A 25,367-nucleotide genomic window follows, 5' to 3' on the forward strand; every position below is an offset into this window, starting at 1 on the left:
ATTGAAATTGTTAAAATATGCAATTTGAATATGGTTCATGGTTCAAGTCAAATTGCCTATAATAACCCATTTACTAAACAGTGCTATGCACCTGAATTGAAGAAACAAAATTTATGTTTAAGAGAATATGAATTCAATGTTGAGTGTGGACTCATAGAGAGTCTGGAGAGCTGCCTGGTCCTTCCTGAGTGATTAAAACTTCCATCATTGAAAGCTCTACACTAGGCTGGGTTTGGTGGCTCTCACCTGTAATCTCAGCACTTTGGGATGCCAAGGTGGGTGGATCACTTGAGGTCAGGAGTTCAAGACCAGCCAGGCCAATATAGTGACCCCATCTCTACTAAAAATGCAAAATTATTCGGGTGTGGTGGCACACACCTGTAATCCCAGCTACTCGGGAGGCTGAGGCAGGAGAATTGCTTAAACCCAGGAGGCAGAGGTTGAAGTGAGCTGAGATTGCATGACTACAGTCCAGCCTAGGCAACAGAGTGAGACTTTCTCAAAAAAAAGGAAGACAGAAGGAAGGAAGGAAGAAAGGAGGGAAGGAGGGAGGGAAGGAAAGAAAGAAAGAAAGAAAGTGCTGTACTTCATGAGTCATCATGGAAGAGATTAAATGATCCAAATTATATTTTAAAAAATATATTGGTGTCATGACTATTCTAAGTTGCCAAGGCTGTTTATTTTGTTTGGTCAAATCCATAATCCTGGGAAGACAATAAAGACTTTAGGTACATTTTTGCTACTTGATGGGTCATTTGAACATTTACAGATGGCTTCTATTCAATTGTCATTTTTAATGGATGTTTTCCAGTTATATAGAAGCCTTCTCATGCAAGAAGGCTAACGCAATAACAATAGGTAAACAGTTATCAAGAAATGTGTTTCTCAGTGGCCAGGCACCATGGCTCATGCCTGTAATCCCAGCACTTTGGGAGGCCGAAGTGGGTGGATCACAAGGTCAGGAGTTTGAGACCAGCCTAGCCAGTATAGTGAAACCCCATCTCTACTAAGAATATAAAAATTAGCTGGGCATGGTGGTGCGCACCTGTAGTCCCAGCTACTCAGGAGGCTGAGGCAGAAGAATTGATTGAACCTGGGAGGCAGAGGTTGCAGTGAGACGAGATCACGCCACTGCACTCTAGCCTGGGTGACAGAGTGAGACTCCGTCTCAAAAAAAAAAAAAAGAAACATGTTTCTCTCATGGAACATTCCTAGAGAAATCACCAACAATAAAAGTACTTGTTTCACTGGACAAGTTGTAAAACATAAGGTGTTACAGATATAACGGCATTAGGCAAATCTAAATGAATGCACTGAATTGTCTTGGTTCAAGGTATTGCAGATTGATGACAATCAGGTCCTCTTCCAATCAAAAACATAAGTTGACCATTTGTGAAATAGTCACTGCAAGACTATTAGAAACTTAACGTCTCTTCTGCACCTAAATTCTGATATGACTAAATGCTACAATGTAGGCTTTAATGCATTGTGCCAAAGTGTATTTTCATCAGGTAAAGAGAGCTTTTTATGATCCACTGACTGAGTGCAGTCAAACCCTTGATGGTCTAAAACTTAGAGTTTGGGCCTTCTGGAAACACCATCAGAGAAGGACTTCCCTTGCCACCTACACTGCAGTAAAATGTTGGGACCCTGAACCTTGAGTCTGTAATATTACAACTCAGAAGGCCCATCCAGCCTCTTGAAACCATACACTTGTTAGAGATCTTAACGTAAAACTAACCAGAGAAGTTTCTCCCTATAAGCAGATGCCATCCTAGACATAAAAAACTGTCCCAAGATCATAGAACAAGACTCTGTCCTGTCATGAGACTCTTAACTTTTCTTAACTTTTTCCTTGCTTATGCCTCTTTGAACAATAGAGTGGGAAAAGGGGCCCTGTTACCCATGGAGTATTTTTTTATTTGTGTTCGATTTCACAGACAACCTTATACATGAGCAACCTTATCCCCTGATGGATACAAGATGAAGGGTCAGTGTAGCCTAGGAATTTTAATGACATCTTTGTTGCTCCATGACCAGTCAGAAACAGAACATCAGTCCACTTCTCTTCACCTACATCCTAGGTTAAAGAAAACGTTACCAGGAGGCCTTCACCTTTCTAGATGGGCATGATCTGTTAGGTCCCTTTTTCCATGGCTTGGAGTAAATGAGGTCATGACTAGAAATGTATCTTTTACAGTTGTCTCTATAGCAGATTTTACTGCAAAACCTGTGGCTGCACGGCAGTCTTCTTTAAATTCTCTTACTAAAGTTGTGCTAGATAATAAAATTTCTCTAGATTACCTACTGACTGAACAGGGAGAAATCTGTGCAGTGGCTTATACTTTTTACTGTACGTGAATGAATACGTCGGGTTTTGTAGAGATTCAGTTGCAAGAAATTAATGAACAGGCTGCTTAATTAAAACGTGTAGACTTTTCATCTGGCTTATTCTTTGATCTATTTGATTTTACTTGCTTAATAGGAACTAATAGGCACTCTGGCTAAGGAGCATACTCCAAATTCGTGGTATGTTCCTGCTAGTCACAATAGTAGTCATTATCATTATCATTCTGCCAATCACATTAGTATTCTCCCTGGTATGCTGTATTCTTTCCACAGTTTTAAGTGTTTGCATACAGCCATGTGTAGAATGTCAAATGATCACTTTAACTGGAATGACAAAAACTCAAAGAAATGCCTGATCGTGAGTACACTATAACCTATCAACAGTGTGCTAAGACAGAAAACCCAAAATAATGGTAATTAGAAGTAGCAGCAAAGCCCTAAGTTTTGGTCACACTCTCATCTAGGTGAGAACCAGACCAAAAGAAGGTAATTGTTAAAATTATGGAAGACCGTTGTTCTGGACTGAACTCTTGCATTAGGCCTCAGCAGACCCACCAAATCAAAAGAAAATCACTCACACTAATGCAGCATAATCACAGTGAAACTTTAGGGAAGCAAATGGATTCCAAAACAGTTTTTTTTTAATTCTTAGAGCAGGAGATGCCAGCATAATAAAGAAGTCCCCTCTGCTTTAACCCTTACAAAAAATTAACCTAAAGTAAACAATCAGGTGGTTTTTCTCCCCTTGTGTTTCCATATTCACACCTTACAAAACCCACTGTGCTGCTATTTCTCAGTGGAATTTGAGACCAAATAAGTCCCTTTGCAATGGTGTGAGAGTGACATCAATGCCTAAGGTTTCAGTCAACTTCTCAATCTTAAGAAGTTGACCCAAAAGGAGGAGTTGTTTATACGCTACCTCTTTGCATATCTTAAATTTGGCCTAGAACTTTATAAACAGACTGTGACCTACTCTTGTACCAATCAAAATTTCAGATGCCTGCCAATCACAGGCAGCCAACTGTTCAAACCATGTTCAAATAACGCAAACTCCCAGCTGTAACTAATTCATAAAACTAAATGAAGTACAGAAATGAAGCTGTACTTCATTTCTGTCTTCTGTACATCACTTTTCTTGTTTTGCCCATAAATGTTATCCAACAATGTGGCAGCTCCAGAGTCGCTCTGAACCTATTTCTGTTCTGAGGGAGGCCCAATTCTGAAATCATTCTTTGCTCAATTAAACTCTGTTAAATTTGTCTAAATCTTTTAAACAATACCCAGCTGAATATGGTGGCTCACTCCTGTAATCCCAGCACTTTGGGAGGCTATGGTGGGCGAATCATTTGAGGCCAGGAATTCAACAACAGCCTGGGAAACATGGCAAAACTCTCTACTAAAAATACAAAAATTAGCCAGACGTGGCAGCACATGTCTGTAGTCCCAGCTACTCAGGAGACTGAGGCCTGAGAATTGCTTAAACCCAGGAGGTGGTGGTTGCAGGGAGCTAAGACTGAGCCACTGCACTCCAGCCTGGGCAACAGAATGAGACTGTCTTTACAAAAAGAATAAAGTATTTTAAACTATAAAATATTAACATTTTAAAAGCATTGTTATATCCAGACAATATTTCGTATTTCCTTTAATGCTCACAATATACAGGGAACATTTATTATTACCTACATTTTTTCCAAAGCAGAAAGAAGCCCACAGGGGTTAGGTAATTTGTTCAAGGTCATGTATGAGGCAGAATGGGAATTCAAATCCAAGTATTTTATTTGAGATGCTTCCTACATCACCATAGCTTGACAGTTGACTTAAATGAAATTCCATTTTTATTGTATAATGTTATCTGTGTAACTCATAAAACTTGTTCAACTTCTTTAATTATATATTCTTTTTCAATTGTGTTTTTATAACTCTTTTCTGTATAAGGGTTAAACCCATCTTAATTCATATCACCACCAGTTTAAACTTTCATTAGTCTCAACAGTGAGGATGTAACCTACTATGGATAAAGCAAAATCAATGAAATAAAAATAAATAAAACATAAAACGTGATTCACAAAGAATATTATAATCTAGTAGAGACAATAAGTGTTGTTGTGGCAGTTAAGGGCCTACATGTTGTAAAGAAAGAGATATGTTTAGGTTAGCCTAGTTCAAGGAGAGCAAACTCACATACCAGACAGATAACAAAAAAACACAGTGGGCTGGAGGGTGAATACAGCAATTGATATCCCTTCACGGGAAGGAGCCAACACTTGAGTCCAGCCGGTTGTTGCCATATTAAACCGTGACCCTGACTGGACTCAGTGCTTCAGGCCTGTAAATCCCAGCACTTTGGGAGACCAGGGCGGTTGGATCAAGAGGTCAAGAGATTGAAACCATCCTGGTCAACATGGTGAAACCCTGTCTCTACTAAAAATTACAAAAATTAGCTGGGTGTGGTGGTGCATGCCTATAGTCCCAGCTACTCAGGAGGCTGAGGCAGGAGAATCGCTTGAACCCAGGAGACGGAGGTTACAGTGAGCCAAGATCACATCATTGCACTTAAGCTTCACGACAGAGTNAAAAAAAAAAAAAAAAAAAAAAAAAAAAAAAAAAAAAAAAAAAAAAAAAAAAAAAAAAAAAAAAAAAAAAAAAAAAAAAGTGGCCCTAGTGTTACCGGTTTTACAAATTTTCAAAAAAATGCCAGAAATCTGGATTTTTATTTGAAATTTCATGATTGTTAAATACTGTCAATTGATTTAAAATACAAGGTAAAAAGTAAAGAAATAGTTCTCAACTACCACACAACTAGGTCTCAAAACTACCAGAATGCTGTGCAAAATATGCAGCAGCTCTAGAGATACGAGGCACAACTGTATCAGCAGTGACCACCTGCCTTTTCCCCAATGGTGGTATCTAGTGTGATACTAAAGGGTGATGGTCAAAATATTTAGCCATTAGTATATCTAATATAAATAACCAACACTTATATTGCACCTGTTATGTGCTAGATCTCTTCTAAATGCTTTACCTGTATTTATTTATTTACCTGTATTAGTTTATTAATTTATCCCATGTGATACATTACATTACCATCCTGTTTCAGAGATGAGAAAAATTGAGTCCAAGAAAGATTAATCAACTGACCCAAGCTCACAAGTCTCATAGTGACAAAGCTAAGATTTAAACCCAGTCAATTAGCTCCAGAGTACCAAGTACTTGGCACACTCTTAATGAACACTGTCATCAGAATATCCCCCCAACCATTGCTGGGGTACTGGGAAGCTATGGCAAGGTCCTGGAGGAATCCTTTAGGGCCAGGTCCTAGTTCTTTAACTCTTTAATTGATGGATTGTGGACAGGTCCAAGATCTCCAGGGGAGTAGCAGGACAGATAGAAAAGTTTGGGTAGAGCAGACCATTAAGAGACTCTTTTTGGCCACTGTTTACCAATTGATTTAGAAACATTAGTCCATTTATCAAGTATTCAGTTATGCAGTTCTCCCTGCTTGCACCATTATGTTGGAAAAGCAACATCTGATGCATGGTAAGTAATAAATAGAGGTCAGCCACAATTGTTACCTGGGCACCATGCATTACTGAGGATTCCTGGTGGAAAGACAATTCATCATAGATTACCTCACAGGCCCTGGCCAGCCTACAGGTGATTTTCATTGGGTCAGGCTCTATTCTCTTATCTAAGAAGTTCTAGATTCTAAACACAATAAAACAGGGGAAACTCTCAGAATCATGAAGCCATATCAAGCGGTCCGAGGATTTTCAGAGCAGGGCAGTGTGACCCAAATAGCCTTGCTTGGACTCGACAGTAATGCTATTACTACACAGGCAGAATATGTCAGTCTTCAGATAGGCCAAGCTTAAACGGAAGAGGGAGCATTTCAGCTGAAGATGGGGGGTGAGGTAAACCGGGCTGGAAGAATCATGAGCATAAATACAGATATGCCATTTCATTTTGATTGCATGGCGTAAATATACAAATTTAATTCATGCTTAATTTGGACAATCCCAAATTTCTACTGCAACAGGTTGATTTTCATTCTTTTGACATTTTCACCAGAGCCACTTTTCACAATTCCAAAATGTTTCTGCTATCATTTTGTCAGATGGCTCCTTGTCTCATACATGAGAATGGCCATAAAGAATGTTTCCTTCTTATATTCAAATTCATTATAAGACATTTTCATAATTCATGTTTTTCTCACCATGGTGATTCTTTTGAAATGGTGTTTATATGGTTTAATATAAGTTTGTCATTTTGCATTTCAACTCAGTGACTTGATCAAATTAACTAAAAAAGACTTAACCTAAAGGAATACTGCCAAGCATTCAATTTAGACCCTAATTTGACCTAATACATTTCTTTCCAATATAATAATTAATTGTTTAGTTTCTAAATATCACTTATTGTATTTATTTACTTTTAATTTTCTCTAACAGTTACCTTTTTAATATCAATACCTTAAAAAAAAAAAAAAAAAAAACTTTGTTTTGACCACTGTGTAATAGTTATAGTCTGAGGTGTAACTATTAATGCATTTGCCAAATACTCTGATTTTGTTAGTGAGAGAGGTGCATGAAAAAGCAAGCAAGCAAAACAAAGTTTCATCAAGTTTTAACTTCTGTTAGAAATAGTGGGAAAAAGGATCAATAATTATCAAATTTAAAAGAATATGTCAAAGAGGAGAGAATGTGCCATCAGTTACCTTAAAGTATATTCTTCAAAGAAAAAAGAAAGAAAATGTACCTAAAATATTTACAGAAATGTTATTTCAAAGACTACATCAGAAACTTGTATTAACTACTTTAAAAATATTTGAAACTATTAACCTTATAGTCCTACTTCTAGCAACTGGTTTAAGAAAAGAATCTAAAATATGTTATGTTCAGTGCCACCTTTATAGTAAAAATATAAAAGCATACAATGAAGTAGAAAGAGTTAAATACACATGGCAATTCTTTTTAATTGATTTATCATTTAAAAATAAGCACTTCTGGCTAGGTGTAGTGGCTCACCCCTGTAATCCCATCACTTTGGGAGTCTGAGACTGGCAGATCACCTGAGGTCAGAAGTTCAAGACCAGCCTGGCCAACATGGCAAAACCCCATCTCTACTAAAAATGCAAAAATTAGCCAGGCATGGTGGCAAGCACCTGTAGTCCCAGCTACTCTGGCGGCTGAGGCAGGAGAATCGCTTGAACTCAGGAGACAGAGGTTGTAGTGAGCCAAGATTGCCCATTGCACTCCAGCCTGGGCAACAGAACAAGACTGTCTCAAAAACAAAACAAAACAAAATTGCTTCCATTTTACAGGATTGCCTGATGGGATTTTGTTTCGTTTTGTTTTGTTTGGTTTGGTTTGGTTTGGTTTTCCTTTAATTTTTTAAGCTGACAGGTAATATTATATGTATGGTATACCACATAATGTTTTAAAGTATATATACATTATGGAATAGTTACATCTAGCTAATTAAATATAAATTATCTCACATAGTTATCATTTTCATAATGAGAACACTTAGCATCTTCTTTCTTAGCATTTTCAAGAACGTATATTATTAGCTATAGCCACAATGCTGCGTAGTAGATGTCTTGAGTAGATGTCTTGAACTTTTTCCTATTTAACTATAATTTTGCATTATTTGACCAACTCCACAATATCTAATAATTCTCAGTGCATCCATTGTTACCCTTCTTCTATCCATCCTTCTTACTACTGCCATGTTATTTCTCTGTAACACAATTTTGGTTTTGTTATTTCTTTGCTGAAAATACCTCCACAATTCCCCCTTCACCTTCAGTGATAACTCAAATTGATATCCTCTAAGTCTCTGCATAATCTACCCTCTCAGCAGTCTCTCCAGCCTACATAGCTGGGTATTTTCACATACAAACCCTGTCTGCATCTGAACAAAAGTAGTTTTATTATTTCTTGGGTCCACACTGTTTTCTTATTTCCTAGGCTCCTGTTGATTATCTAGCCTATCCTGGTAAAACAGTTACAAACTCTTCTGGCCACAACCAAAAATTAACCTGCAGGGTGGTTTGATGTAGCCATCCAGTTCAAAATGATTAATGTTCTTTTTTGGGGAGAGAGGGACTGCAAAAGGTGATCTAGATTGTACTCCTTTCCTTTTAAAATGTTTATTAATTTTAATTGACAAGTAAAAATTATATATATGACATACAATGTAATCTTTTGATATATGTATACATTGTAGAATGGCTAAATCAAGCCATTAGGATAGATATTATCTCCCATTTTTTGTGGTGAAAACACAAAATCTATTCTCTCAGCAGTTTTTACATATACAATATGAGGGTATGTCAGAAAGTTCATGGAAAATGGAATTAAAAGATAAAAATATAAAATATAAACTTTATTTCTCAACATAGGCTCTATCAAGGTTAATACACTTTTGTAAGCAATCATAGCAGCCATTTAGTGCATCCCTTTCAAAACAAGGGTCCTGAAATTTATATCAATGCAGTCTTTTTACATTATTAACTAAAGGAAAATGAATGGTCTTTACAGATTTTTGTAAGAGTAGGAAACAAAAGGAATGCAGAAGGAGCCAAATCAGTGCTGCAAACTGGATGCATACGATCTGCCATCAAAAACGTCACAAAATTACCCTTGTTTGATGAAAGGCATGAGCAGGAACATCATCGTGGTGAAGTAGAACTCTTTGGTGAAGGTTTCCTGGGTGTTTTTCTGCTAAAGCTTTGGCTAACTTTCTCAAAATGCTTTCATAGTAAGTTGGTATCATTCTTTGACCCTCCAGAAAGTCAACAAGTGAAATCCCTTGAGCATCTCAAAAAACAATTGCCATGACTTTTGTTCTTGACTGGTCCACTTTTGCTTTGACTAGACCACTACTACCTCTTGGTAGCCATTGCTTTGATTGTGCAGTATCTTCAGGATTATACACATAAAACCATATTAATCTCCTGTTACAATTCTTTGAAGAAATGCTTCAAAATCTTGATCACGCTTGTTTAAAATTTCCACTGAAGACTCTGCTCCTGTCTCCAGTTGATCTTGGTACAATAAATTTGGTACACATCAAGTAGAAAGTTTGCTGTACTTTAAGTTTTCAGTCAGAATTGTGTAAACTTAACTAATCGAGATGTCTATGGTGTTGGCTATGGTTTCTGCTGTTAATTGCCAGTCCTCTTCAACCAAGGCATGAACAACTACGGCAAATTGATGTGGATGGTCTGCCACTGAAGCCTTCATCTTCAACATTGTTTAATCCCTTCTTAAGAGTCATACATTTTAAACTGCTGATTTATTTAGAGCATTGTCCCCACAAACTTTTTATAAAGCATCAAGGATTTCACCATGCTTCCACCCCAGGTTCACTATAAACTTGATGTTCTTTCTTGCTTCTATTTTAGCAGAATTCATGCTGCTCTGATAGATCCTCTATTCAAACTGATGTCTTATCCATGTTAGTGCCTCAAACTATATACTGTTCAGACATGTTATAACGAGTTAGCATGAGTTCATTGGTTCAAAAAGATTTTTAAATCCATGCATAGTATTTTTATAATACGCATTTTCCATGAACTTTTTGAGGTCCCCTCATATATTATTATTAACTGTAGTCGCCATGTTGTACAGTAGCTCTCTCGAAACTACTCCTCTTTCTAAATAAAATTTTGTATTATTTGACTAACATTTCCCCAGTTCTTCTACCACCTACCCTCTGTCAACCACATTCTACTCTCTGCTTCTCTGAGTTCAACCTTTTTACACATCACATATAAGTGATATCATAAAGTATTTGTCTTTCTGTGTCTGGCTTATTTCACTTAATATAATGTCCTCCAGGTTCATTCATGCTTTAGCAAATGGCAGAATTTTATTTGGCGCTTAAGGGATCATGATGCCTGGGCTATGCTAATTATTGCCTGTTTGAGGCTTCCTTCTTTTTAAAGGCTGAGTACTATCCCGTTGTATATATATGTCACCTTTTCATTCATCTATTGCCACATACTTAGGTCAACTCTGTATCTTGGCTATTATGAATAATACTTTAGTAAACATGGGAGTGCTGATATCTCTTCAACATACTGATTTCACATTTTTGGGATATATATCCAGTAGTGGGATTGCTGAATCATATATGGTGGATCTATTTTTAATAGATGATTGATGTTCTTAAGTCTCTAATGAAACTAGAGCCCTTATTAAACTTTGTGTCATGTTCAAATAACTCATAGTTATGTTGCCTTCATTATAATTGATAAATTGTATAGTCTCCCTTTGGAGATCTTACCTATTGCTTCATTAAATAACTTTCAGTATCATTAAAGGAGAACTTTCTTCCATCTAAAAGTTATTTTTCTACAAACTAAAAGGCATTGATTACTTTAATCCAGACATTATGATCCCTTAAGTGCTAAGTATACATTCAAGTGTCTCTTGTAGAATAAATAAACACTACAGATAGGTCAGGATACTATAAACCAGGGAACTGTTTATATCTCTAATGCCCACTTGGGTAATGTAAAGTAGCGATTACATTGATCTGAACTAGGAGAATAGCCCTGGAGTAGGGGGTGAAACGAGCATAGTGCAGACATACTTGGGAAGTAGATTTGGCAGTTTAGTAACTGGCTGGATACAGGAAGTGTCAAAGACAGAGGACTGAAAAACGACAGCCACATTTCTGACTAGGAAACCCAAAAAGCCAAGACTTGAGAAGGGAAATTATGGGTTCTGTTCTGGGCATATGGAACCTAAGGTGATTGTGTCATCTGGAGGTGTCCCAGCAAGCATTGACCATAAGGGTCAAAACGCAAAAGACAAAATGGAAGGAAAAAATAGTTTTGACAGTGGTTGGAATGATTAAGGGAAAGAACAGGGACTAAGAAAATAAAAAGGCTAAAACAGAGATGTTCATTTAAATTATGTCCAATAAGAAAAAATAAAAATAAATAGAAATGAAAAACCACCATATTTAATGAGTAAACGTAAAAAGGAAGTACCAATGGACCATGCTGCTGAAATGATAAATAAGGTCGGCGTTAATACTTGCCCAATGTACTTTGCAACCCAAGACACTGGAGGCCTTGGTAAGAACAGTCACAGTGGAAGCGTGAGCAGCAGCTGGATCCAGTGAGTTGAAGAGTAATGTGAGTTGCTTAGCCCAGGATCTACCCCCACTAAGCACACAAGAAGTATTATCAAATGAAGATATAAAATACAACTCAAAAATACAAAGTAAAGAACACAGAGATGATGTCTACCAGGGGTGTACATAGAGGCTCAAGAAAACTTTATGTTGCCTTTAGGTAAAGAAGACTTGAATATATTTAAATGCTTAAGACTGCCAGGTGCAGTGGCTCACACATGTAATTCCAGCACTTTGGGAGGCCAAGGTGGACAAATCACTTGAGGCCAGGAGTTTGAAACCAGCCTGGCCAACATAATGAGACCCCCATCTCTACGAAAAAAAGACAAAAATTAGCCAGACATGCTGGCATAGGGAAGCTGAGGCACAAGAATCTCTTGAATCTAGGAGGCAGATGTTGCAGTGAGGCAAGATTGCACCACTGCACTCTAGCCTGGGCGACAGAGTGAGACCCTGTCTCAAAAATAAATACATACATCCATATATACATACATATATAGATGCTTAATGAAAGGAACCAGTAAAGGAGATGTAGTAGAGAGTAGAAAAAGAATAAATGGAGGGCAGAAAAGATGGAGACTTGGGTTGAAATAAAATAATTCACTTTAATACATCTTCCACTATCAAAGGAAAGAAAAAAGGATAGATCATTAGAAGAAAGAGCAGGGTTATGAACAGCATGTTTGTTCCCCAACAATTAATACAGTGAAACCTTAACACCTAATGTAATGATATTAGGAGGTGGAGCCTTTGAGAAGTGATTAGGTCATGTAACTACAGTCTCATGGTAGAATTAGTGCCCTTACGGGAAAAAAAAAATAGAGGAGTGCTTAATCCCTCTCTCTCTGCTCTCCACCATATGAGGATACAGGAATATGTACATCTACAAGCCAGAAAGTGAGGCCTCACTAGATACAAGATTTACCAGCAGCATTAACTTGGACTTAACAGCCTCCAGAACTGTGAGAAATAAATGTCTGTAGTTTAAGCCAGTAATCTATGGCAATTTCTTATAGCAGCCCAAACTGACTAAGACAAGGAAGGAAGAGAAAAAATGAGGAGGAGGAAGAGGCCTATCAAGAGGAGAAAGAAAGAAGAAAATTGTTGACATTTTATGAGTGTCTTTCAGATGAGGTAACTGAACCTCAGGAAGATTTTCACCCAATAAATGACAGAATTTTAATCTAAAACTGATAGATGTTGATCTATCTTATACATTCTAGATAAGAAAAGGTGGAAAGTTGGTGCTTCCAATTTTCCCTTTAAGGTAAGAAGTGTTCAGATAGAGTAGGAATATGGATGACTAAAGGCTTAAGGAGAATGGAAATGATTTAACCTAGTTATAGTGGAGACTCAGAAAGAATCAACTCAGGAAAGAAAAATATCAAGGGTCCAGAAAGAACTGGAAACTTTAAAGCTGTCGTGACACCAATCTGCACAGGTAAATTATTTTCTGTAGCAAAGCTCAGCTGGAAATGTGAAGATGTTGGTTTAAGGTTTCATGAGGTCACAAACTCAGAACAATGACAAAAATAAGTTGAGGATTTGGGCAAGGAAGACACTAAAATAATGGGATATGGAATCCAAGACAGATGGGATAGGAAGTAAAGTCAGGAAAGGCGGACAGGAAGAACATGCAAGGACTGAACATTCTTAGAAGGTGACATTTAGATGTATCCTTGTGCCTAATATATTGCCTAACATTAAGTAGTAATTGAGTAAATAATTTCTAATTAATTAATTACAACAAAGACCTACCAATTTGAAGTACATGGCCAGAAGGGACATTTGACTCAGACTTCTTTATAAAAGATTCTAAATGAGACTTCTTTGGGTGTCAACAGGACCTGGTGGTAACACAGTAGGACGATTCCGTCAAAACAGCTTTCCCAGATAAACTATGGCATGGACTTCCTCAAAGTTTTCTCTAGAAGGGCTTAGACTTGTGCTTATTCTCTTAGATGGACTTCTACTGGTGAAAGGCTGCTCTACAATGCCTCTGAAGCTTTATTCTGTAAATTTTACCTTTTCTTAGGGTTTTTTCACTGTGGTTATCCTCAATATTATGCCTTTTCCCCAGGGTTATGATTACCCCTGTTAAGATACTGAGAAAACATTATTTCTCATACTTTTCTGAAGCATAGCTAAAAAGTTCCCTGTGTGTGTGTGTGTGTGTGTGTGTGTATGCATGCTTTCACTCCATATATCTATATAAATATATAGATATATATATAAATATATATATATAAATATATATATATAAATATATATATATAAATATATATATATATTTATAAATATATATATTTCAATGAGGCAACTGAGGCTTTGACAAATGCAGCAACGTGCCTGGCTTCATACCTAGAACATAGCAGAATTCAAATATGTGTGGTTTGCAACTCTCACTTCATTTCTTCATGCTACTTAAAAACTTTATAGGTGACAAAATACTGAAAACTAAGGAAATCGAAGTCTTTAAAACAAACTCTCGAGTGAGAGTTCCGTAGTATCTTCATCTTTTGAAGTAAAACAAAGCACAGAAGGAAAATCCAGATAAATTTCTTGGAATTTGCAAGGAATCAGAATTTTACTTAATAAAATGGACCCAAAATGGGGTAGACTATTTGTCAAAGTGTTGAGTTTCTTATCTCCAAGCATATTTGTAGGGAGATTAGTAGCCAAATGTTGCAACCTGGTTAATTTCTACTTCTGCCATCAAATTTTCACTTTCTAACTTTTTAATTCTCACCACATTTACAAGAAAATAACCTAGATCTAAGGTGGCAGATTAGGTAGAACATTCACACGTCACAAAGAATGATGGAACAATGATCATTATTGAGAGCCTCTGTGTGAAAAAAGTATTAGAATGTAAATGATCTAGTTGCTCCCATATGAAAAGCTATGAGTCTCGTTTTTATTTCCAACAGAATGACAAACAGTCAACAGTAGCACTAACCTATAAACAAATCTCACTCTATGGGCAAGTTATGCAAAATCTACAATAGAAAGTTCTACACAAGAAAAGTATACCTAACCAAACATTTTCAGAGAAGGAAAAAAGTAATTTTACAAAGGTCTAACACCATGTGATTTTGATAATATGCAGCTAAATAATAAGGAAAATTAATATAATAAAGGAAGCAAAAAGTTTTGTTTTATTTAGTATTTTCATAAGTAAATCAAAAAAGATTCCTCTGGTTTTTTTATAGAAATTAAGATTGTATGGATAAAAATAAATTTATCCATGTAGACAGAACAAAAATAATTTGTGAAGCCTGTGGGTAAGCAGAAAATGTTTCAAAGGTAAGAAAGACATGTAGAAAAATTTAAATATTCATGTATATATAATACATATTTATGATAATGGGCTCTGTAATATAGTGTGAAAAAGGATCCAAGAATGTTATGGAACCGTTAGTGAAGATACCAGCTAATAGGCTGCTGCAGCATATAAAAATACTGCAAATATGAATATAAAAATACTTTAAATATGATAGGGGAAGGTGTTCTATCCTTTAAAAGAATTTATAGTATGCCTGTAACTAGAGTGTTAAAAATAGTTCTAGTCATCATGCTTAGGAAAGGCTTAATAGGCTAGAAGTGGATGGATATATTTTTATGTGAAAAGGTACATTATATATAATTGTTACCATTACTATCATAGGCAAATAAATTCTATCATGTAAAGGAAAACATGTAAAACTCTTTAAGGCTATAAAAAGGAAAACAGGAGAGCTCTTCAGGGTCAGCATAACATAATAAAGTATAGGTAATGAATGACTCCTTTTTAATGAGTGCTCGCTATGTTATAAGCACAATTCTAAGCACTTTACTTGTATTAACACATTTAATCTCCATAAAATCTCTTCCTGTGGGCACTATTAATGTCCCAGTGAGGTACAGAGAAGTCCAATAATTTGCCCTATGTCACACAGCTAGTAAGTAGCAAAGCCAAGATTAAAACACAGGCATTCTGATTTCAGAGCTTAACCCACTGCACTTGAAACTCAAACTGAATTTTTGTCTTGTCTCTCCATTGAGATTTCTTAAATGGAGGGCTATTTGATACACTGGGAGTAGGTAGGTTTGAGGTAAATAAAAATAATTTTAAAATAAAAATAATTATAAAATGAACTATAAACCTTGAAATCTTCAGAAAACAAATCTTCTGAATTCCAAGAGACACAACACATGGAAAATATAAAAGAAGAATCAGGCAGTCCCTAGAGTCACACAGACAATAGCATAAAGCAGGGAAAGCTGGGGTAGGTAACTCTCTAGGCTCTTGAAGCAACCCTCTAGAAGGTCAGGCAGAGCCTCCTCCCATGGGGCTGCACTTTATGACCCCAACAGATACAGCTGCAGAGCAGGATGAATCTGACTTCGCCCCAGATGGAATGCACTCCTTATGTGACTTGGAAATGTCAGAACTGTGTCTACCTGTGTCAGGGTTCTCTGTGCTGAGTTATAAATATCTGTAGCGCAGACAACAGATCTTACTCACTCACTTGACATATTACCCAGCTCAACACCACACACAAGGTTCTTGATAAACAGATTTCAATTGTTACGATATGCTACTCTTTCACTTAATTTCATAACTTCATACAACCATAGGATCTACTTTAAGAAATAAGAATGTGTTTTCCATCGATTTTTTGTTTGCCACTACTAAGAATTTGGCAGATTGCATGACTTTACAGCATTGTTTTAAATAGAGAATGTCAGTAAAATATTATTCAGGGAAGTACCAAATCTAAGATTAATAACTGTTAATTTTACTGAAGATTCTGACAAATTTGTTCAGGCTGGGGAAGTAATTATTCTGAGGGATTTTCTCTATACACACAATCTGCCCTTCTGAATCCATTGAGCTTTTGTTCGATTGCTATGTTTTGCAGTTAACTTCACGCTGCTCTTGCTCACATTAGCAGAGCATCTAGTATGGAACACAATCTTTTCCTTTTTCAGACATCAGTTAGCTGGAAAAGGAATGTCACATGCCATCTCTCTCCCTCCTTCCATATTCTTTCTCTTGCTAAGAATGTGGCCCTTTATAGGAGAGTATAAAAAAGCTTATTCAGTGGAGTTGGGGCAAGTGGCCCGCCAAGATTCAGTTCTAGAACATCTGTTAAATACAATGCTTTATTCCAACTCTGAAGGAACTGTTCCTGAAAAGACAGAGAATGTCTCTTGCTGTGAGAATTGTGTAGTTTGAAAATCATATTGTTCATTTTTCTGTTCTTCTGAGAGTAAACTATCAATATTTGGTCTAGACTGGTCTCAAGGAGAGTATGACTTTTAAGGACTTTAGCAGAAGGTGTATCACCTGTAATTCTGGGCTAAAACTGTGGGAGCTGGGGGAAAAAAGCAGAGTTCTGCCATAGGGTCAGGAGTAGTAAGTAAAACCTAGTCCAAGAAGAAGTTACATAGTTGAAATCAAAATCCCAAAAAGCTAATGATGTACATACTAATCACCTTTACTTTCTTTCTATAAGCCTTCATTCGTAGCTATGAACTTACTTTTAGCTAAATTATTTGTAATGACATTAACATGTCCACCATTTGATGCCTACAACAGTGACATGACAGTACAGAATAAACCACAACTCCTCCTCAAGGAGTCCCTTCTTCACGTAGCCTTGCCCAGTTTCCTTATGGAAAGTACATTTATTCTTGTCTCCATTTCAAAACAACTGCTTGTATTCACTATATAGATCAGTGAACCCGTCCTTAGATTTTAGCTATCATCTCCACTACATGCATAAGTAAGGACCAGGTTTGTTCTCTATATGCCACTGTCTCATACAAAATGCACTGGTCTTCCACTGCACTCTTCACATAGTAGGTATAGGTTCTTGCATTGTATTTTCTTAACCTACTAAAGATAACCCACATCCTCCCAAATTTTATCACAGGTTGCCTCCAAGTCTGCACTTCAGTCTTTCAAAAATACAAGAGTATCTTTGAAAGAGTCATTCAGAAATACAAGAATAAAGGTTGGATACACACACATTAAGAAGTGATGAGAAATGCTGTATGTTGACAACTGATTATTTTAATGTATGCTAGACCCAATGAGTGGCTACCACTATTCATGCTATGCATTTCAAATATAATTTGAAAACGGGTTTCCACCTTTAGTCATTTAATCTCAAAGCATATTTATTGGAATGAGGCCAAAGCCTTGAGAAAAACAAAGATTATTCTCTCACCAGCAACCAAAATAGAAATAAAAATTTTTATAACATACTTATGCTTCTAAATATCAGTGTCTATTGAATTTAAATGATTATTCAAACCAAATGAGCTTTCCTAGATGAACATTTTTTAATTATTTAGCTTTTGTTATCTTTATAAACTCACTGTATAGTAGAGAACAATTCTTCATAAACTTCACCAAAGTGGGCATATAACAAGTTTAATTATGCTGCCTTTATTCTTACCAGCACTCAAATAATTGACATTTTTTAAAAAAGATTTGCTGTTAATATTTTTGGAAAAAACATTTTAATGATTAGCTTCATACCTCCTGCAGAAGGTCCTCTTCATTATTCATCTCAACACTTTTTATTTAAGTTCAGGTTTGGAAACCACAATATCCTCAACAAATGCATTCAACATCTATTTATATATATACCTACAACAAAGACTGCAGATAATGAATGCCATGGAGGCTTTTCCAGAGGGGTCTGGCAGGTAATAAAAGATAAACATCAGACTCTGATGTGTCATGCCTAAGGCACAGTATGCTGGAAATGCACTAGAAGAATCAAATGACAAATGCTTGTTTATGCCTGACTCCCTGCAAACAAAAGACATACAAAGCTTAAAATTGTGTTGATTGACTTTTTTCTCCAACATACTGAATTTTTGTTATATAACAATTGTATTCTGGAATGATACCTATTGTCAGATTCAGATGATGAAACACACTAGAATGATATCTATTGTCAGAGTCAGATGATTAGACAACTATGCTGTCAAAGCCCACAGACAAAAGCACAAATGGAAAAATACAGCTGTAAGTGACCCAGATTTTTACCAATGGCAAAGATCCACTCATTTGTGATTCTCATTTTTATTTTCTTTTTTGGATCCCTCTGGCCTCCAAATTAATTCTGGACCTTCATTTTAAAACTGAAGTATCTTTCTTGGCCTTTCCAGTTCTCCAAATGTCAGTCTCTGACAAATCCCAGACCATCCCCGCTGTCCACAATGAACATGGAATTATCTACAGGCTGTCTCATAGGGTCCCATAAATAATCCTAACTCAGTAGAGGAAATAGGGAATGCTTTCTCTTCACTAGTAAACGGAGTTTGAAATTACACTTCTTCTGCCATCAACTCAACTTCAAGTATAGTTGATGATGGAGGCTATGGAGTTTCTTCTGAACCAAACCAAATTCTCTCTACGCATTTTCCATGTGAAAGTGTAGAGTCTTCATGGCTAATACTTCTGTCCAGGTCTTCTGGGCCTGAGGAAGGCCAAGCCAATACTACAACCAGTGATTGCTGCCTGACTCTCTTGGCCCATTTCAAAAGCCCCATTTTCTAAAGACAGTGATTATTCCTATTTTCATTCCATTGGTACTGGTTCCATGACTGACTCCAAAGCTTCTGCTCTGTGTAGCCTGATCTACAACCAGATTTTGGATTTGGACCTAGTTCTGAGGCTGATGCCAACCTGGAACTGCATCCTGAATATGGCTATTTTGGACTCTTAAACCTCCCCAAGAAAAGGCATTCTATCTCCTCTCTTGGTATTCGACTTGCTTTTTTTGCTTTTCCCCAGATCTCTAGTAGGGTGTTTAATTCCCGCAATGTCTTGTACCAGAGCCTTACCTAAGTTTTTCTCAATCCTCTTCTGAGACCATGTTTGCTTCCACTCTTAAAACTTTTTCCTGCATGTGCTTGTCTCCGTGCAAAATAGGTGCCATTGAGCTATGGGAAAAAAATGTTTTGTGAAAAATTTTATTTTCATTTCTGAAATGTCCCTTTCGTATGTCAAAGAAAAGAATGCCAAGCTGGGTTACATATTCAGTTACATATTGGGACATGTTTTTAAAAATCATTTCTTTATAGTACTGCTTACCCAAATTTTCTCTTGGGGATTTTATTGTTATTGAATATGCAATTTGATTCATTTCATCTTCTTTTCCTTATCTTATTTTGACAATCTCTTCTCCTCAATGTATATCCATGAGCTTCTTATAATATCCTTTCCTGAATTATATCAATTTCCCTTGATTTTATATCAATGTACCAATACCATCATGCTCATTTTTCTAAAAAGTGTCCTAAAGCTTTGGTTTGACATATGGTATATAATTCAATTCATGTTATTAGCCTGATACATATTTTAAAACTATTACCATTATTTAGAATAAATGTTTCCAAAGGAGAAACCGTAAAGGGCTTAACAAATAGATGAGAAAAATAATAAATAATCGATAAGTCCATATTCAACACCCTTCATTCACAAGCATTTGTTCAATACGTACTATATCCGGAAAGCTCTCTCAGTCAAAATGAATGTAGTTATTGAGCCATGAATTTAACAGATTCAAGCCTTTCCCTTACCAATCTTCTGAGACAACATATGGAAAGACTGTTCAACTCAAGTACTTCTCTTGCCAAAAAGTTGTAATCTAATTGAATGGATCCAGAGAAGAGGAACTAAAATGATTAAAGGAATTATGGGATTCATTTCATGAGAACAGATTGCTGAAACTAAAGCTTGCTAAGTACCAACAAGGGGAAACAATATGTTGTTTACCACTAAGTTACTGTCTTCTGATGAATTATTGAACAGAATTGGAAGAGCAAAGGATGCAAATTAAGTAAAGGATTAAATCTGTTCTTTTATTGTGGGAGAAAATGAAATCACAATGATTCTGCTTTTGTTTCATGTTTACATATATTATATGTTACAGAACAGTGTATAAAATACAAAGTTCTTGTCTTCCCAGCACTAACTGCTAAGGAAATAGGGTAAAAACATGCCCAATGAGACCAAAGATATAACTGACTTGTGAGTATAATAGACAAGTTCAGTGAAGGAAATAGTCTTTCTCAGGACCTTCATCAATCACAAAAATGTGGTTTCAGGTCAGCATAAGAACATAACAACCATGACAGAAGGACACTTCCACCCTATCTTTCTCCAGATTTTTTGTTGTTCTAAAAGCTACATGGGTTGTTCCTCCTTTATATACATATAATTATGACATACATAACTGGGAGACTACACTGACACCCTTTATAGAAGAAATAATATGGGAGCTCCCCTAGTTCTAGAACTCCTGTTCACAAAGGCCCCAAAAGCTCCTTTCATGAATCCTGTCCCCAACTCTTTCCACATCTGCCCAGAAATAGCTCATTTTCTAAGAAGACGGTAGCTGTGTTTACAGAATTAAGATTTTAAACCGATCATTAAAAAAAATTGGAGTGGGGACAGGTAAAAAATCAGTCAATTCAGGACTGAGTGGAAATACACATTGGTAGGGAACCTGAAGAATGTTTTTGTGTGTCCTTTTCATTTGTTTTAGAAAGGGAATTTCTCCCTCTCCCCTTTGATAAACCTAAATAAGCAATGAGTAGAAAAGAATGTAACTCCCTGAAAAAAAATTTTTTTGTAAAGTTGATACAATTTAAAACTAGTTTAAAATCATTTTAATTTAGCAGTTTCAATGATTTTCACATATCCTTAAACATTTATATATTTAGCACAAGCTTCAGAAAGTTAAATGAAGTCAGTTGTGAAAGTGGAAGCATGAAATTCTGAATTCCAAGGCACATAAGGAGCTTGCAATCACATATAATAAGTTAAAAATTATTCCAAAACCGCCTAAGCTATTTTTAGAAGAAGGAGAGTGCCACAGAATACATTTCTTTTTATTTGTAAGATTTATGGAGTCCAAGTACTGTTTTGTTACATGAATATAGTGGATGGTGATGAAGTCTGGACTTTTAGTGTAGCCATCACCAGAAGAGTATATATTGTACCTATTAAGTCATTTCTCATCACTCACCCTACTCCACTCTTTTGAGTCTCCAGTGTTTATTCACAGAATACATTTTTATAACACCATTAATTTAAAAAAATTGGTAGCTAGTGTTGTCCTTGTTTCCTTCTTTTAATGACATCAGTCTGTTTGTTGGGATAGTACCTACGAATTCTTGAGAGCACCAAAACAGGTTATTAACATTATCTGTTTATATATATATATATATTACATTATATTTAAGGTATACATCCCTAGTAGTTCTAGTAGATATACAAACATGGTTTAGGGCATATACAAATCACTCAACTGCAGAATACAGATTGTCTTCATGAGCACATGGAATATTCTGCAGTATAGACTATATGTTAGGCCATAAAACAAGTCTTAACAAATTTTTTAAAATTAAAATTATATCAAATGTTTTCTCAGACTCCAATTAAGTATATATTATATATATATAATGTAATATATATAAACAGGTTATGTTAATATTACCATATTTTAAAATATAATAATGAACATAGTACATATTAACATAGATAGCATTTTTTGTAGAAAATTGATGCTATTTCTTATTTTTGCAAATTGCTTTCATGTCTAGTGTAAGAGAAAAACCACTGGAGTCTTACATCTCCTTTTGCATTCACCTTTTTTTTTCTTTTCTTTCTTTTTTTTGAGTTAGAGTCTGCTCTGTCACCCAGGCTGGAGTGCAGTGGTGTGATGTCAGCTCACTGCAACCTCCGCCTCCCGGGTTCAGGCAATTCTCCTGCCTCATCCTTCCAGGTAGCTGGGATTACAGGCGCCCGCCACCACATCCCGCCAATTTTTTGTATTTTTAGTAGAGATGGGGGTTCACCATGTTGGCCAGGCTGGTCTCGATCTCCTGACCTAAGGTGATCTACCCGCCTCGGCCTCCCAAAGTGCTGGGATGACAAGCCTGAGCCGCCACGCCCAACCTGCAGTCATTCTTTTGAGTTCATGCCATGTAGCCTCTGGAAATTTTCACTGTATGCTCATGCTAGAATGAGAGTGACAAGGCAAATAGGGTCTTACTATCATTGTGAAAATAATTTTGACCTCACAGTTTCCTCATGGGATCTTGGAATCCCGAAGAGTCCCTTAACCATACTTTGAGAACTGCTGCTGTACTGAAACAACCAGCAGATTAAAGACCCAAGTTCTACAGGAAACACTGTTTTTATAAGGCATATCACATAGTTTTCTTGCTAACAGTTTCCTCTTGTGTAAAATGTGGTTTAGGGCAGGTTCTCTCAGGTTCCTCTCAACTCTGTTCTGTGATTGTGTAAAATATTAAAGGGATTTTATAAAACAACTGCAAAATACACGTTGTATTCATGAGCACATGGAATATTCTCCAGGAAAGACTATATGTTAGGCCAGAAAACAAGTCCTAAAAAATGTTTAAAAATTAAAATTGTATCAAATGTTTTCTCAGACTCTAATTAGATAAAACCAAAAATCAACATCAAGAGGAACTTTGGAAACCATAAACAACATTCTCCTGAATGGCCACTGGGTCAATGAAAAATTAAGAAGGAAATCAAAAACATTTTTGAAACAAATGAAAATAGAAACACAACATACCAAAATGTGTGGGGTACAGCAAAATCTCTGCTAAGAGAGAATTTGATAGCAATGAACACCTACATCAAAAAAAAAAAGAATTTCAAATATACATTCTAATGATGAAAAAAAAAAAAAAAAAAAAAAAAAAAAAAAAAAAAAAAGAAGAAGAAGAATAAATATCAGAGCAGAACTCAATGAGATAGAAACTAACAAAATAATACAAAGGTTCAATCAAAAAAGTTGGTTCTTTGAAAAGATAAACAAGATTAATAAATCCCTAGCTAGACTAACAAAGAAGAGAATATCCAAATAAGCAAAATTAGAAATTGAAAAGGAGACATTATAACTTATACTACAGAAATACAAAAGATCATCAGAGACTATAAACAATTATACACTAACAAACTGGAAAATCTAGAGAAAAACATGAAATTCCTAGAAACGTAGAACCTACCAAGATTGAATCAGGAATATATAGAAAACCTGAAGAAACAAATAATGAGTGGCAAAGTAGAACCAGTAATAAAAATTCTCCCAACACAGAAAAAGCTGAGGACTGGATGGATTAACTGCTGAAGTCTACCAAATGTACACAGAAGAACTAATAACAAACCACCCATTACAAAGAGTTGAAAAGAAGGAAATTCTCCCTAAGTAATTCTGCAAGGCAAGCATTACTCTGGCACCAAAACCAGGCAAGAAAAGAACAGAGAAGAGGTGAGGGGAGGGGAAGAGGAAAGGAGAGAGAAAAGAAAGAAAAGGAAAGGAAAAGGAAAGAAAAGAAAAAGGAAAGAAGGGGCAGGGAAGGGGAAGGGGGAAACTACAGGCCTATATGCCTGATGAACATAAATGCAAAAATAATCAACAAAATACTGACAAACTGAATGCAACAGTACATCAAAAAGATAATACACTGTGATCAAGTGTCATTTATACTGTGGATGCAAGGATGGGTCAACATAGACATATCAATAAACATGAAATATTACATTAACAGAATGAACAAAAACCATATCATCTAAATAGGTGCAGAAAAAGCATTTGATGAAAGCATTATCAAAGCTCTCAAAAAACTGGGTATAGAAGGAATATACTTCACCATCATAAAGACCATATATAACAAATGCCCAGCTAACATTTTACTAAACAGGAAAGAGTTGAATGCCTTTTCTCTAAGAACTGGAAGAAAATAAGGATGCCCGCTTTAACCACTCATATTCTACCTAGTATTAGAAATCCTAGCCAGAGCATCAGGCAAAAGAAAGAAATAAAAGGCATCCAAATTGGAAAACAGCAAGGCAAATTGTTCTTCTTTGCATATGATATGATCTCACATTTAGAAAAGCTAAAAGACTACAAAAAAAAAATCAGGAATGATAAATTCAGTAAAGTTGCAGGATACAAAATTAACATATTGAAAACCAGTAGCATTTCCCTACACCAATCATGAAATATCTGAAAAAGAAATCAAGAAGGCAATCTCATTTACTACAAAAAAAAAAAAAAAACCTAGAAATAAATTTAACCTATTAGATGAAAGATCTCTACAAGGAAAACTAAAAAGCATTAATGAAAGTAATTGAAAAGGACCCAAACAAAAGGAAACAAAAAACTAATTCCATGCTCAAAGATTGGAAAAATCAACAGTGAAAATCTGCCCAAAGCAATCTACAGATTCAATGCAATCCATATCAAAACATCAATGTCACTTTTACAGACACAGAAAAAATAATTCTAAAATTTCTATAGAACTGAAAATAAGCCCAAATAGCCAAAGTAATCCTTAGCAAAAAGAACAAAGCTGGAAGCATCACACTAACTGACTTCAAAATATATTACAAGTTTATAGTAACCAAAACATCATGGTTCTGGTATAAAAGTAGACACATGGACCAATGAAACAATAGAAAACCCAGAAATGAATCTGCATACTTACAACCAACTGATCTTCAACAAAGCCATTAAAAAAATACATTGAAGAAAGGACAGTCTCTTCAATAATTAGTGCTGGGGAAATGGGATGATGTACGCAGAAGAATGAAACTAGACCCCTATCTCTCACCGCAGACAAAAATAAACTCAGAATGGATTAAAGACTTACAAGTGAGACCTGAAACTCTAAAACTACTGGAAGAAAACATAGGGAAAACACTTCAGGACATTGGTCTAGGCAAAGGTTTTATAACTAAAACCTCAAAAGCACAGGCAACAAAAACAACTCAACAGTAAAAAATCCAATAATGCCGTTAAAAAGTGGGTAAAGAACAT

At 35.9% G+C, this 25,367-nt stretch overlaps 1 protein-coding gene across 4 annotated transcripts in view; it reads right to left on the reverse strand.

Moving 5' to 3' along the window:
• LGSN (lengsin, lens protein with glutamine synthetase domain) overlaps positions 1–18,201 on the reverse strand; it is a 40,789-nt gene extending 22,588 nt beyond the window's left edge. The window contains exon 1 of one of the 4 annotated variants that reach the window (XM_037737243.1): positions 18,032–18,201. Coding sequence is in view for 3 of the 4 variants with exons in the window: in XM_017524695.2 (XP_017380184.1) it covers positions 18,032–18,061 (30 nt within the window). In the remaining variant the exon portion in view is untranslated. The remainder of the gene's footprint in view (positions 1–18,031) is intronic. The other 3 variants (XM_017524695.2, XM_037737241.1, XM_037737246.1) reach the window with 3 other exon arrangements.
• Between the last annotated feature and the right edge of the window lie 7,166 nt (positions 18,202–25,367).

This window comes from Cebus imitator, unplaced genomic scaffold (assembly GCF_001604975.1).
Source record: "Cebus imitator isolate Cc_AM_T3 unplaced genomic scaffold, Cebus_imitator-1.0 Scaffold36, whole genome shotgun sequence".
NCBI classification, from domain to species: Eukaryota; Metazoa; Chordata; class Mammalia; order Primates; family Cebidae; genus Cebus; species Cebus imitator.